Source organism: Lathyrus oleraceus, chromosome 7 (genome assembly GCF_024323335.1).
Source record: "Lathyrus oleraceus cultivar Zhongwan6 chromosome 7, CAAS_Psat_ZW6_1.0, whole genome shotgun sequence".
NCBI classification, from domain to species: domain Eukaryota; kingdom Viridiplantae; phylum Streptophyta; class Magnoliopsida; order Fabales; family Fabaceae; genus Lathyrus; species Lathyrus oleraceus.
Genome location: NC_066585.1, coordinates 537,300,849 through 537,314,200, shown reverse-complemented (window position 1 = coordinate 537,314,200; position 13,352 = coordinate 537,300,849). Strand labels below are relative to the sequence as shown.

General features: G+C 28.0%; 1 protein-coding gene across 1 annotated transcript; it reads left to right on the top strand.

Moving 5' to 3' along the window:
• The first annotated feature begins 3,408 nt into the window (after positions 1 to 3,408).
• On the top strand, positions 3,409 to 5,085 carry LOC127104846 (furostanol glycoside 26-O-beta-glucosidase-like). Its single transcript, XM_051041993.1, has 2 exons — positions 3,409 to 3,760; positions 3,794 to 5,085. The coding sequence occupies exons 1-2, from the start codon at positions 3,445 to 3,447 to the stop codon at positions 5,083 to 5,085; spliced, it is 1,608 nt and encodes a 535-aa protein (XP_050897950.1). The 5' UTR covers positions 3,409 to 3,444.
• Positions 5,086 to 13,352: the final 8,267 nt, after the last annotated feature.

Here is a 13,352-nt window from a genome sequence, read left to right as displayed (position 1 = left end):
CTTACATGAGATGAACGTTAAAATTGTACTTCGTAATAAAAATATTAATGAAATAGTATGGTATAACCACAAGAAAATTTATGCCAATAGAAAAAATTAGATGGTTTGAAAATTAATAAAATGCTTTTGAGTTAATAAAGCTATCTCTTTAGCGATACCACATAGTCATGCAACTTAATTGTCTCATTTGGTTTTGAGATGAATATTATAATTTTAAATATCTTATTTATTTTTAAGATAAGTATTTTAAGGTTAGTTGTCTTATTCGGTTTTGAGATGAATAAGAGGAAAACTTATGGGTATTATAAAGTATGTGGGAGTAAATTCAAATTTCTTATATAACCTATCGGTTTTATTTTATTAAGTGGAGTTTTTTTTTTCACGTGAAACCAAGAAGTCTCTAATTAAAATTTAGCGTGAAAGATCTTGGGGACACCTCGGTTATTTTGATATCTATCATAATATATTAAATCTAATGCAATAGATTATGTTATGACAAGTAATACGCCACGTAAGTTATATTTGCCACATCAATTAAAATCTGATGTGTCACCTAGGATTCAATCTTGCAACGAATTTACGCAATTACACTAACTCCTATTCCAAAAATTATGTTACAAAAATCTTATTATTAAATGTCTCACAAAAGTTAATTACAATTAAACACAATTATCACTCTTTATATAGTTCAAACTTTTCAACTTACATCTAAAAAATAATAATAAGTATACAATTTTGTTAATAACTACATTATTATTTGTTTATGGAGTCTAATATCAAAAAAATACAATAACTACACTATTTTGTTAAATTAAAAAACCTCAATAAAAAAATAAAAATAGTGTTACAATATTTAAATAAATACAAAATTGATAAAAAAAAACTGTTAAAACTTCCGCACAACGCGCGGGTTACCATCTAGTTTAGATATTATTCTCATGGTATCCTTTGAATATCGCAAAAGAGTTTAAGTCATTAAGGTTGAAAATAAATTCGACATGAAATAAAATAAACTTTAGGACATGTCAATTATAAACGGAGACTATTAGGTCTCAGTTATATCTACCTTAAAGTAAATTTGAAAATTTAAAAATTTGAGCATTTTCCTATGCTTAGGTAGTGAGAATTTTATATATGATTTTATTTATATGTACATGGAAAATGTGAATATTTGAATAAACCAATATTTAATTTCTTAAATAAATAAAAATGCAACCATTAGGATTGTTATAGAGAACAAAAGAGTTTCTGCTCATAAATCGAAGATCCAACAACGGGGAGATCATTAGTATATTCAACTCAAATCTTTTAATAGTCAAATAGACATTCTAATACGATAAAAATAAAGGTAAGTATTTACGTCACACAGTTACAATTCATTATAAAGTTTTTAAAGACCACTCAAGTTATGTTGTTTTGTAAGACAATCATATAGTGTTTCAGTAAAAGATTTAAAAAATTTCATTGACAAATAAGTTATTATTTTTGAAGTAGAACATATACATATAAAATTTATGATAAGAGACTCAATCATCAAAGACTTGACATATAACGTCTTCCATATGATTCTTGTCGCTGAGAATGTCTTATATTAGTGAGAGACACTACTTATTTATGTTTTATATTATTATTTTCATATCAATATAGACTTTATGTTAAGATTATCTTCAAAAATAGTTTATGATGTTATTATTGTTATAACCATTTTTGTGTCGTTTGTGAAAATATTGAATTTCCAAACTTCAGTTTGAAAAGTTGGAAATAAGCATAATTCAGATATTACATTACGTGAAATTTTCATGTCATTCATCTATATCGATATATGTCATCAAGTAAATTGATGTGGTGGTTGTCGGAGTCCTGTCACATTATATGTCAGTGACGAAAGTTGCGGTTGTTCCATTATTGATGTATGAGTTGGACTAGATTATAAAGTTGAAATCTAAAGATATATATCATTTGGATGCATGTCTAAAGAACTCTGATATAATTATTAAGATATATTGCTCAAGTGGGAGATTGTTGAAATATTTTTTATATAAATATTATTTAATTATTGTATTCCAATAATTATTATGTGGGCATATATATTTATATTAATAATTATCAAATTAAGAAACTTAATTGATTAAATGGTTAAATAAAGTTAAAAAGACTAATTACATTTTTATTTAGTAATTAGTTAGTTGGATATGAGCTGAAATATGATTGACGGTCAAGATAACTCATTTCAAAATAATGGAAACCCTAATTGTCCATCACTCTCTCTCTCTCTCTCTCTCTCTCTCTCTATATATATATATATATATATATATATATAGGTTACGATCCTTAATATATCGTATAACATGCATATTATCTCTTCTCTCAATCTGAAGAGTATTCAAAGTATTATGACTATCAGTGGGGGATAGTTCACAAACCATCAAGTATCAGTCACTTTTCTATCACTACTAAGGAAAACACTTATCACAACAGTTACAAAAGGGATACCACGATGCTGAATTTAATGACACTTGTTAGCTCCTAGGTTATAAATAAACGGTTTAGGATCCAAAGAGGTCTAACAAAAATATATTAATAATTTTGATGAGTTATTTGTCATTGTTTTTCCTATAAAAATATTTAGTTACATTTGAATAATATTTAATTATTTTCTAAATAATAAATAATATAAATTAATTAATTTTTAATTTATTTTCAAATATTAAATTTAAAATTTCAATATGTTTCTTGTATATGTACGTTAATTTATAAAAATGTTTTATTTTATATTTTAACAATTTGTTTGTTTGTATATAAAAAAATTAGCTACTGATGTTAAAAATTGCAAAATAAAGAAAATAAGTTTGTGGAACTAGACCCAGATTCAATGAAAATAGAAAAATGACATATACGAATATAAATTCATCATATACGATAATTTTAACTATATATTAGAAATTTTGTAAAAAAGGCCAAGAAAATGATAAAAATAATATTATTATTTTTTTGTAAATTTAACTTTTTTTTCCTATGCAAGGATGTACTTTGACAATGCATGTTTAATGTGACAAAATTATTTTTTTATGTGTTCTAAAATGTGGTAATGTGTTAATGCGTGTGGTGCAAAGTCGTTATTAATGAAAATATAACATCAAAAAAGTAATGGTCGGGTACTTACAATAAATTTATTACATTGAAAATATCACAATGATCATAAAACAAGCGACAACTTTATCTAATTGGAAAGTCTATAAATAATAAGATTTGTATTCATATGATTCAAAGAACTCTAAAAAGAATACAATCATAGATTTTCGCTGGAACATTTTTAATTGTTTTAAAAAACAACAATTACCATCTTACAAGTTGTCATGCACATAAAAATCTAGTATAAATTTGTTTTCCTCTTCCTACTGAATAATTGTGATTTACTATCAAACTCCAAAAAGCTATCTTTGGATGCAGAAAATATACATTATGTCATCTTTGAGAATTTCTAAAATTGTTCTTGCAATCTTGTCGTTTGTTTGGATTTCCAACATTTCCACCCATGCACAAGTTCTATTTCCCTTGATGAAAACATCTGAGTTTCGTCAATCACTTTCTTCACAGATTGGAGAATGGGCTACAAATAATACATATGACTCTATATTAAAATTCATAAATTCACCAAGATTTCCGAGTCGAGGATCATTTCCAAATGGCTTTTTGTTTGGTGCTGGATCTTCTGCCCTTCAGATTGAAGGAGCGCAACATGAAGGAGGAAGAGGACTTGGTATATGGGATGATATAATTGAGCATAAAAAAGGTGTGTATTTAGATGTCGATAAGTTTTCCAAAAAGATTGAACATTATAAGCGCTATAAGGAGGATGTGCAACTTTTAAAGAAGCTCGGAGTAAACTCTTATAGAATGTCCATCTCTTGGAATAGAATAATGCCAAATGGAACCTTTGAAGGAGGTATAAATCAAGAAGGTATCAACTTCTACAACAATTTGATCAACGAGTTGCTAAAAAATGGTATTGAACCTTTTGTGACTATCATGCATTTTGACTATCCATTAGCTCTTCAACAAAAACTCGGTGGCTTCTTAAATCACTCCATTGTGACACATTTCAAGGATTTTAGTGAACTCTTATTCAAAACATATGGAGATCGGGTGAAACATTGGACTACAATCAATGAAGGAGAGGTCACAGCTGTATTTCAATACATGCACAATATTGATAATATGTCTGTTGAGGCATGCCCAACTAAAGGTAGAATATGTACAGAAGCATACATTATACTTCATAATTTCCTCATTGCCCATGCTACATCATCAAATTTATACAAAACAAAATTTCAAGCAATACAAGGGGGAGAAATTGGAATTGCCCTTTCATCAGGAAGTTATGTTCCCTACAGCTCTAATCCGGAGGATGTGGCTGCTGCTAAAAGACTAATGGATTTCTATTGGGGATGGGTTTTAGAGCCAATTTTCCATGGAGATTATCCAAAAATAATGAGAAAGCTAGTGGGGAACAGGCTACCCACATTTACAGAAAAGGATAAAAAAATGTTAAATGGAAGCACAGACTTTATCGGGATCAATTATTATGCTTCTCATTTTGCTAGACATGAAACAAATAGAACCAAAGTTTTTGGTGATAATTTTGATGCCTTAGCCATGTCAGAAGTTTTTAACATCGAAGGAAAAACTCTTGGTTACATGGATCAATACGGTTTAAACTTTGTCTACCCTGAAGGATTATATGACTTCTTACTTTATATTAAGAAAAATTACCAAAATCCAAAAATCTACATAACGGAAAATGGCATTGCTTCTTTCAAAACCCCAAATCCATTGAAGGACGAACATCGAGTTGCTTACATTGCTTCACATATTAACGCAACCAAAGCAGCCATAGATGCTGGTGTAAACGTTCGTGGTTACTTTGCCTGGGCAGCTTTTGATACATTTGAATTTCAAGCAGGCTATTCTAGAAATTGGGGGCTTTATCATGTCGATTTTAATGATAGTCTCAAGCATATACCAACTGACGCAGCAAATTGGTATAGCAAGTATTTGACAGATGAATTTAATGATCTAAACTAAAAAATAAAGTATATCAATACAAATGGATAACAATCCCCTTGAAAGTGATACTAACTAATGTAAATTAAAAGTGATACTAACTAATGTTCTGTCAAAGAGATTTGAAAGACTAATTAGAAATAGAAATGGAAAAATATATCTTCATAATACTCTTCCTTTAATGTCCATTGAAGAAGTGTCTTGCTAAAATCTTAAAAAAAAAGCAAGATAAAAATCAGAGTGAACATATAAGAAAAGTACAACATCAATTTGTAGGAAATCTGGATTGTTAAAAAAATCTTACAAACAATTAAAACTGATGCAAAACCACTGTGAAGATAAAATGGTGGATAATTTATTTATACCTCTTCTTCACGCACGGTATAATTTCTCATATGTGGAGACTAATCTTCTCGAAATTATTTTGATTATGCGGTGACTTTGTAAAATTACGGTTATATATCCTTTAATATATTCTTTTTCAGATTAGCAACACAATCAATGTCATACTAATAGAATTATTGATTAAAAATTTATGTTGAAGCAAGGTCGTGAGTTTCGTATAAGTATCACATCATAGACCTCAACCAAATCAAACTCACGACTTATTTCATATTATGCTAAAAATCTACATATCCATGATAACAAACTATATGCTTGATTGGTCGAATATAGTTTTATAAAAAAACACTAATGTGGCTATGATAGAGTTTCCTTTTTCATAATAGACAACCATCCGTTCCAGAGAGCATTGAAGTTCCTGACTAGGGCATCATGTGTAAAAAATGTTGACTATAAAGAAAAATTCTATTTGGTTTTCTTTGAAACTCTTTGTTCATTATATCTTTTTGACTTACATGAGATGAATGTTAAAATTGTACTTCGTAATAAAAATATTAATGAAATTATATGGTATAACCACGAGAAACTTTATGCCAATAGAAAAAAAGTATATGGTTTGAAAATTAATAAAATTATTTTGAGTTAATAAAGCTATCTCTTTAGCGATACCACATTGTCATGCAACTTAATTGTCTCACTTGGTTTTGAGATGAATATTATAATATTAATTATCTTATTTATTTTTAAGATAAGTATTTTAAAGTTAGTTGTCTTATTCGATTTTGAGATGAATAAGAGGAAAAATTATGGGTATTATAAAGTATGCGGGAGTAAATTTATGTTTCTTATATAACCCATCGGTTTTATTTTATTAAGTGGAGTTTTTTTTTTCACGTGAAACCAAGAAGTCTCTAATTAAAATTTAGCGCGAAAGATCTTGGGGACACCTCCGTTATTTTGATATCTATTATAATATATTAAATCTAATGCAATAGATTATGTTATGACAAGTAATACGCCACATAAGTTATATTTGTCGCATCAATTAAAATCTGATGTGTCACCTAAGATTCAATCTTTCAACCAATTTACACAATTACACTAACTTCTATTCCAAAAATTATGTTACAAAAATCTTATTATTAAATGTCTCACAAAAGTTAATTACAATTAAACACAATTATCACTCTTTATATAGTTCAAACTTTTCAATTTACATCTAAAAAATAATAATAAATATACAATTTTGTTAATAACTACATTATTATTTGTTTATAGAGTCTAATATCAAAAAAATACAATAACTACACTATTTTGTTAAATTAAAAAACATCAATAAAAAAAATAAAAATACTGTTATAATATTTAAATAAATACAAAATTGATAAAAAGAACTGTTAAATCTTCCGCTCAACGCGCGGGTTACCATCTAGTTTAGTTTAAATATTCAAGAAGTAATCTTTTTCAATTTTTCGCTTCTATGTCATGGGTATCTCTTTGGCATTTCACATGTCACATCTAGTCTTGCTAGGTTGTTGTATCAACTAGATTGAGTAAGAAACTAAGTGTATCTTGGTTAGGTTCAATTTTGTTCTACGTTATTTTCTATCATTCTTTTTAAGAGATAGAGTTGTAATTTTCTTTCATAAAATTTATCACATCCTAATTGCTAAAGACTTACAAACACTTGGGAACTATTTGAATATAAGTTAGGGAATCTCAAATTTATGAGAAGTCCGTGTTGAAATTCACATGTAATATTAGAAAAAAGTTTTGAACCAGGAATAACAGTTATAGTACAAGAAATAAAAATTTATCAAATTAATAACCTCTGTAAATCCAAATCTAAGACAAAAGTTATAGTAAAAGCTAACACAAACACAAATCCTTAAATAAACCTAACATGAAAAACAACAACAATAATTAACAACCAGTAAGTGAAAAACAAAAACATATTCCATTCAACATTAGCATCTCCATATTTGAAATCAAACAAATGAGTTGAACATAGCCTCTGGCAAATCTGAAAAGTCCACTACCACCAACAACAGGTACTATATCTATAGCTTCTATCAAATCAAACTCATCTTTAGTGGCAGATGCATATAACCCTAGAGCTTTTCCAACATGTTTAAAGGGTTTGTTAAAGATGAGTTTTTTTCACCCACTATGTCATGCCAGTAGAATCTAAAATGACTTAACTTTAGCTTTTTGTTTAAGTTGCGGTTCATAGTACGAACAAAATCAAAAGTGTTGTCATCATTTTGTGAGAATGATATGATGATGTTGAAGTGTTGGTGTTGTACTGAGAGATGAAGAAAGTGAGGGAATGTTGGGAAAGCATTGTGGTGGGTGTTGTGACAGGAAATGATAAATATGTGTACTTTGATTTTAGTTTGTTTCTTTGCGTAAACTAAGATACAAAGGACAAAATTAATGGAGTGGGGGCTTATGCATTGTTTCTCTTCTTTAATTTAATATATTTAGCCTTTGAAAAAAATGTAGGAATGCACAAAATTATTGGCTTCAATTTGTCAATTTTATTTCAAATCACATGTAACATATTACAGAGATCCTCTTGTTGGAAATAGGACAAATTAATTAACATGAACCTACAAATGTTTTGGCTAAGTCAGATTTTTTTTAGGTAGAAAATACATAGATTTTTTAATATGTTTATTAAGTTAAAAAAGGCTAAGTGATCTCAGTTAGTCAGGCTATACAAAAAAATCTTTTATTCGTTTTAGATCGATCTATTTAATTAGATATAAATAATTTTTTTATTAACATTTTATTATGTTTTGGACTTTAAATTAAAATACATAAATAAAATTTGGTTATTTTGGAAACTTATGAAAATTTTCATAACATAAAAGCATCTTAAGAACAATATCTAAGTTGTTTTCATAAGTCCCTTTAAACAATAGTCTCACAAAACTTATGTTAATAACTAAGTGTTTCTTTCTTTTTCTCGATATTGATTTTCTCTATTAAAATTGTTTCATCATTCATATATATGTTTCGTCAATGAAGTTTTTCATATTTATCAACATTCTTTTTCCTCTTTATATAGATGATGAATAATATCGTTGGAGGATATAATTGGAAACTTCCTCAAATCAACAATTATAATAGAGGTACGAGGTTCAGCCAAAAATCGTGGATAATGTAGAGAAAATCTCTGATAACTGTTTGGTAGTACAATCCTTGGGAATATCAGTGAATCCGTCCTTTTGATAACTGTTTAGCGGCTGACTTGTTCAGAGTCTGCTTTATCCAACATCTGACTTGTTCGGACTCTACACACTCAACAAATTATTAAAATACAAAATTTCTCATTATACTTTATTATCAAAACTTAAGGATTGTAGATATAGAACCCAACTTGTTACAACAGGATGCTCACGACCAGACTTAGGTTATGTATTGTAATCGCGCGTGAGTTGTGAGCTAAAGCCACTCCAATGCTCACCAACATAAGAACTTCACTTTTTATTTAACCTATCATCATAAATAAACTCAAAAGTCGGCTACAATGACTTAATTAAATAAGTATTATTAATTATAAAAAATGCTACCAATGATGCGTGTAAATAAATACTATCGAATCATGTAAACAAATATACCTTAAAGTCTATCCATATGATTTCTTTGAATTTTAGTGATACCTGGGTCCAATCATCTATCAAAATACTCATTTCTTTGTCGTTAAATTCCTCATAATTGATGGATTCGCACCCTAATCAGTCCAAGTTTTATCATTAAACTCGATCAACAATATATTACTTGAGTTGTGGACTTGTGTTAATCTAGTCATCATTGTATCACCCCTTTGTTTTCTTTTCTTTTTCTTTTTTTCTTCTATAGTAGAACACTCATTTGTATGAGTTTCGCCACTAGATGAATGATCCATCTATGTTCAAAACAACAACAAAAGAAAAACAACACCATAACATTAAACCAATCACAAATAACAACAACAATAACAACAAAAACATAGGTATGCACTAAATATTCATTAACATGCTCACCACCACCAAAAATAAATAAGCCTTTATGGTTTAGAAACTAAGCACATCATCAACAACAACATAATCACAACATATCTCAACAAAACAAATAAATTAACATTCTCACCAATATCAACAAATAAATCTTTAGGGTTTAGGCAGTAAACAACAACAACAACAACATAGACACTAAATATTCAAGAAAACAACATAAATAAAACGGACATTAAACTTTCAACAACAAAAACAATATATATCTCAATACCAAAATATACAATAGCTCAATAACACAAAACCAGCAATACCAAAACCTACAATATATCATTAAGACGATAACAACAACAAGCATAGCTCAACAACAACAACAACAAGCATAGCTCAACAACAACAACAACAACAACAACAATATAAACAAACATATCTCAACAATAATATATATCTCAATATCGAAACCTGCAATATCTCAATAACACAACCACAACAACAACATAAACAAACATATCTCAACAACATTTTACTATTACATGCATGGTGAGATATTTTAGGTACAAGAAACATGATAAATAAGTATATTCATTTGAGTTAAATCGTGTGAGTTCCATCCTTCCTTCTTACAAGTCGTTCTTCTTGCATTTTTTCGTTGCTTTGTACGTTTAATCAAGAATGATAATAATGTCATTTGTCCACGTTTACGGAAGAACGATATTGATGGTAAAGAAATTATGTGGAACGAGTTAGAGATGAAATGATATGATGGTTCTTTTCGTTAATGGAAATAAATAAAAAATTGTTAAGGTTCAAATGGGTTCTCACGGTTGAATGTGTGCTTCGTTTTCGTAAGGCAGTGACAATAGAATAGACATGAGAAACTAAAATATGTTTTTTAAATAAGAATATAACATTTCACCACAGTTGGTTAAATCCATTATGGTGATATTTCATTTATTTAATTTAATTTCATAAAAAATGTCATTTTTTAATCATAAAAAAATTAAAACCCTCATCTAATATTTCAGTATTTCAGATTGTCGGTCTCACACAATGAATTAACATTGTATGTGACATATTATCTTGAATCAAACATAATTTTATTATAACATTTTACATGTCAATGGTTGTCATACATGATTAAGGAAATATTGAGAGATTTTCGAAATTCTAAGAGCAGAACCCAAAGATTACATATTTCCTATGCCGTTGACAAAATTAAGTTTGAGAATAACTAATGTTTTTAAAAAGGAGAAACATATGTGAGTTTGTTAGTATTTCTCTCTTTTTCGTTGTTATTTTTATCACTTGACTTACTAGCTGTTTTCAATTCAACTTAGTTTTGTTGAAAAAACCACATTACCGCAAATCCAAATATATCGATTAAATACAAGAACTACAAATTTATCAAATTAATAACCTCTGTAAATTCAAATCTAAGACCAAAGATATAGTAAAAGCTAACACAAACACAAATGCTTAAATAAACATAACATGAAAAACAACAACAGTAATTAACAATAATAATTAAAAAACATAAACATTGTATTCAACATTAGCATCTCCAAAATTTGAGATCAAACACATGAGTACTAGCTTGAACATAGCCTCTGGCAAATCTGAAAAGACCACTACCACCAACAACAGGAATCTCTCTAGGCTCTAGAGTCTACTATCATAATCAAACCCATCTTTAGTGGCAGATGCATATAACCATAGAGCTTTTGAAACATGCTTAAAGGGTTGTTAAAAATGGTTTTTTTTTCAGTCACTATGTCATGCCAGTAGAATCTAAAAATGACTTAACTTTAACTTTTTGTTAAAGTTGCGGTTCATAGTACGAACAGAATCAAAAGTGATATCATGATTTTGAAGTGATGATGTTGTACGAGAGAAGAAGAAAGTGAGGAATTGTTGGGAAAGCATTGTGGTGGGTTTTGTGACAGTAAAGGATATGTGAACTGTGATTGTAGTTTGTTTGTTTCCGGAAAGTGAGAGACAAAGGACAAAATTAATGGAGTGGGAATGTAGAAAATTATTGCCTTCAATTTGTGAATTTTATTTCAAATCACATATGACATATTACATACATTCTTAAATACAATTTCTGAGTTTCATATTTTTAAATATATATTATTTCACTATCCAGATGGTTTTGGATTGGTCATTTGTCCACATAGATCGATTCAATTCACATAGGTTCAATTTTCTTCTTGAACTCGCCACGATAATGCACAAGTAAACCTAGATCACGTAGTGAAAGCACATAAACATATCTTTCATTCTATTAGTATTATTATAAAAAAGGGTTTTCACGATGGTTGAAAAAGAGATATCATCATGATTGATCAACCCTGATAAGTTATGATTTTGTAGTAAGATGACGTTTGAAAGGGATATCACCACGGTTGAAGAACCGTGATAACGTATGCTATGGTAGTAAGTATGCTATTTTCCACCACATGCGTGTGACAGTGGTGGAAAACTAGGTAGCGCACCACATATCAGCACAATCATCTTAATCAATCTTTGTGAAATATAAAAATGGTCATGGATTCGATCCTCAATCATACCATGATATATAATATTTGACGTGCCACTTCACCATAATTCAATGTTGTAACCGTGGTTAAATACTTTGATTTTTTTAACTAGTCTATTTTAATATTCTATATATGCCCCATTTCTTTTACTACATGTATTATATAGACCACATTTTCTACCACTACAGAATAGGAATCAGCTAGCAAATACACAATTTTTTAAAATCAAATATGACTTAGAGCTTTTATATATATATATATATATATATATATATATATATATATATATATATATATATATATATATATTATATGTAAGCATCAAAATACATACGGCTTCAATATAATATCAAAATTTTAAACAAATTTAAATATATTAATTCAGAAAGAGGAATTTACATCTATTTTTTTATATATTTAACAATCAATGTTAGAGGGTGTAAATTCAAAGAGTGAGAAATGTCTGACGAATTTACACTTATTTTAAAACGGGTGTAAGTATATGGTATATTACACCCTATTTTATAGAAAACGGTTGTAAATATATGATATATTACTCATTATTTTATAAAAAATATGTGTAAATTATTACATATATACATTTAAATCAAACGAATTTATACCATATTTGATAAAAAAAATGAGTGTAAAATGTATAATGTTTACTCTGAATATTAATAAATTTATACCCTAATTTCTTTAAATAGGGTGTAAAAATATGGTATATTACACCCTATTTTAGTTATCACTGGTGTAAAATATTTTATAATTATATTAAATTTAATTTCATATACACCATATTTCATTTAACGAAATATTTTTGTATACTGCTGAACATTCAGTAAGCAAATACTTTATAACTTGTGTAAAAGAAATCGATTTATTTTCTAATGTTATTTTTAAAAAATCATAAAACCTTATTTTATATAACATTCATTCAGTAAACAAAAAACACAAGCAAAACAAACATATTATAACATCATCATATATAAGTCTTATATCAAAATCATATTATCTAATACTGAAAAGTCATATACATCAAAAGCATATTATCTCGTATTAAAAAATCCTAATATTTATTATGTAACGACAACAAAATATTCAATCAGAAGTCATAATATTTCTTCATGCAACAATAACAAAATATTCCATCACTTTCTTCATATAACAACTACAAAATATTAATGGAACAAAATTTATCTATATATACTTTTTCTTCCTTTGCTTTGGTTTTGGAAATGTTTATATGTCTCTTTGGTGCTCATGCTCTTCAACCATTTGCATTTGGTCTTGTTGTAGATTTTGCTCTTCAACCATTTGAAATAAACATTGAGTCAAACATTGTCAAATATGATCAATTGTCTCTTTTTCATACAATGAGGTGTCTGCGAATATCTACAAGTTC

Coding starts and splice junctions, on each gene's coding strand:
- LOC127104846 (XM_051041993.1), top strand. CDS start 3,445: ATGCAGAAAATATACATTATGTCATCTTTGAGAATTTCTAAAATTGTT. Junction 3,761..3,793: donor TGAAGGAGGAAGAGGACTTG/GTATATGGGATG, acceptor AGCATAAAAAAG/GTGTGTATTTAGATGTCGAT.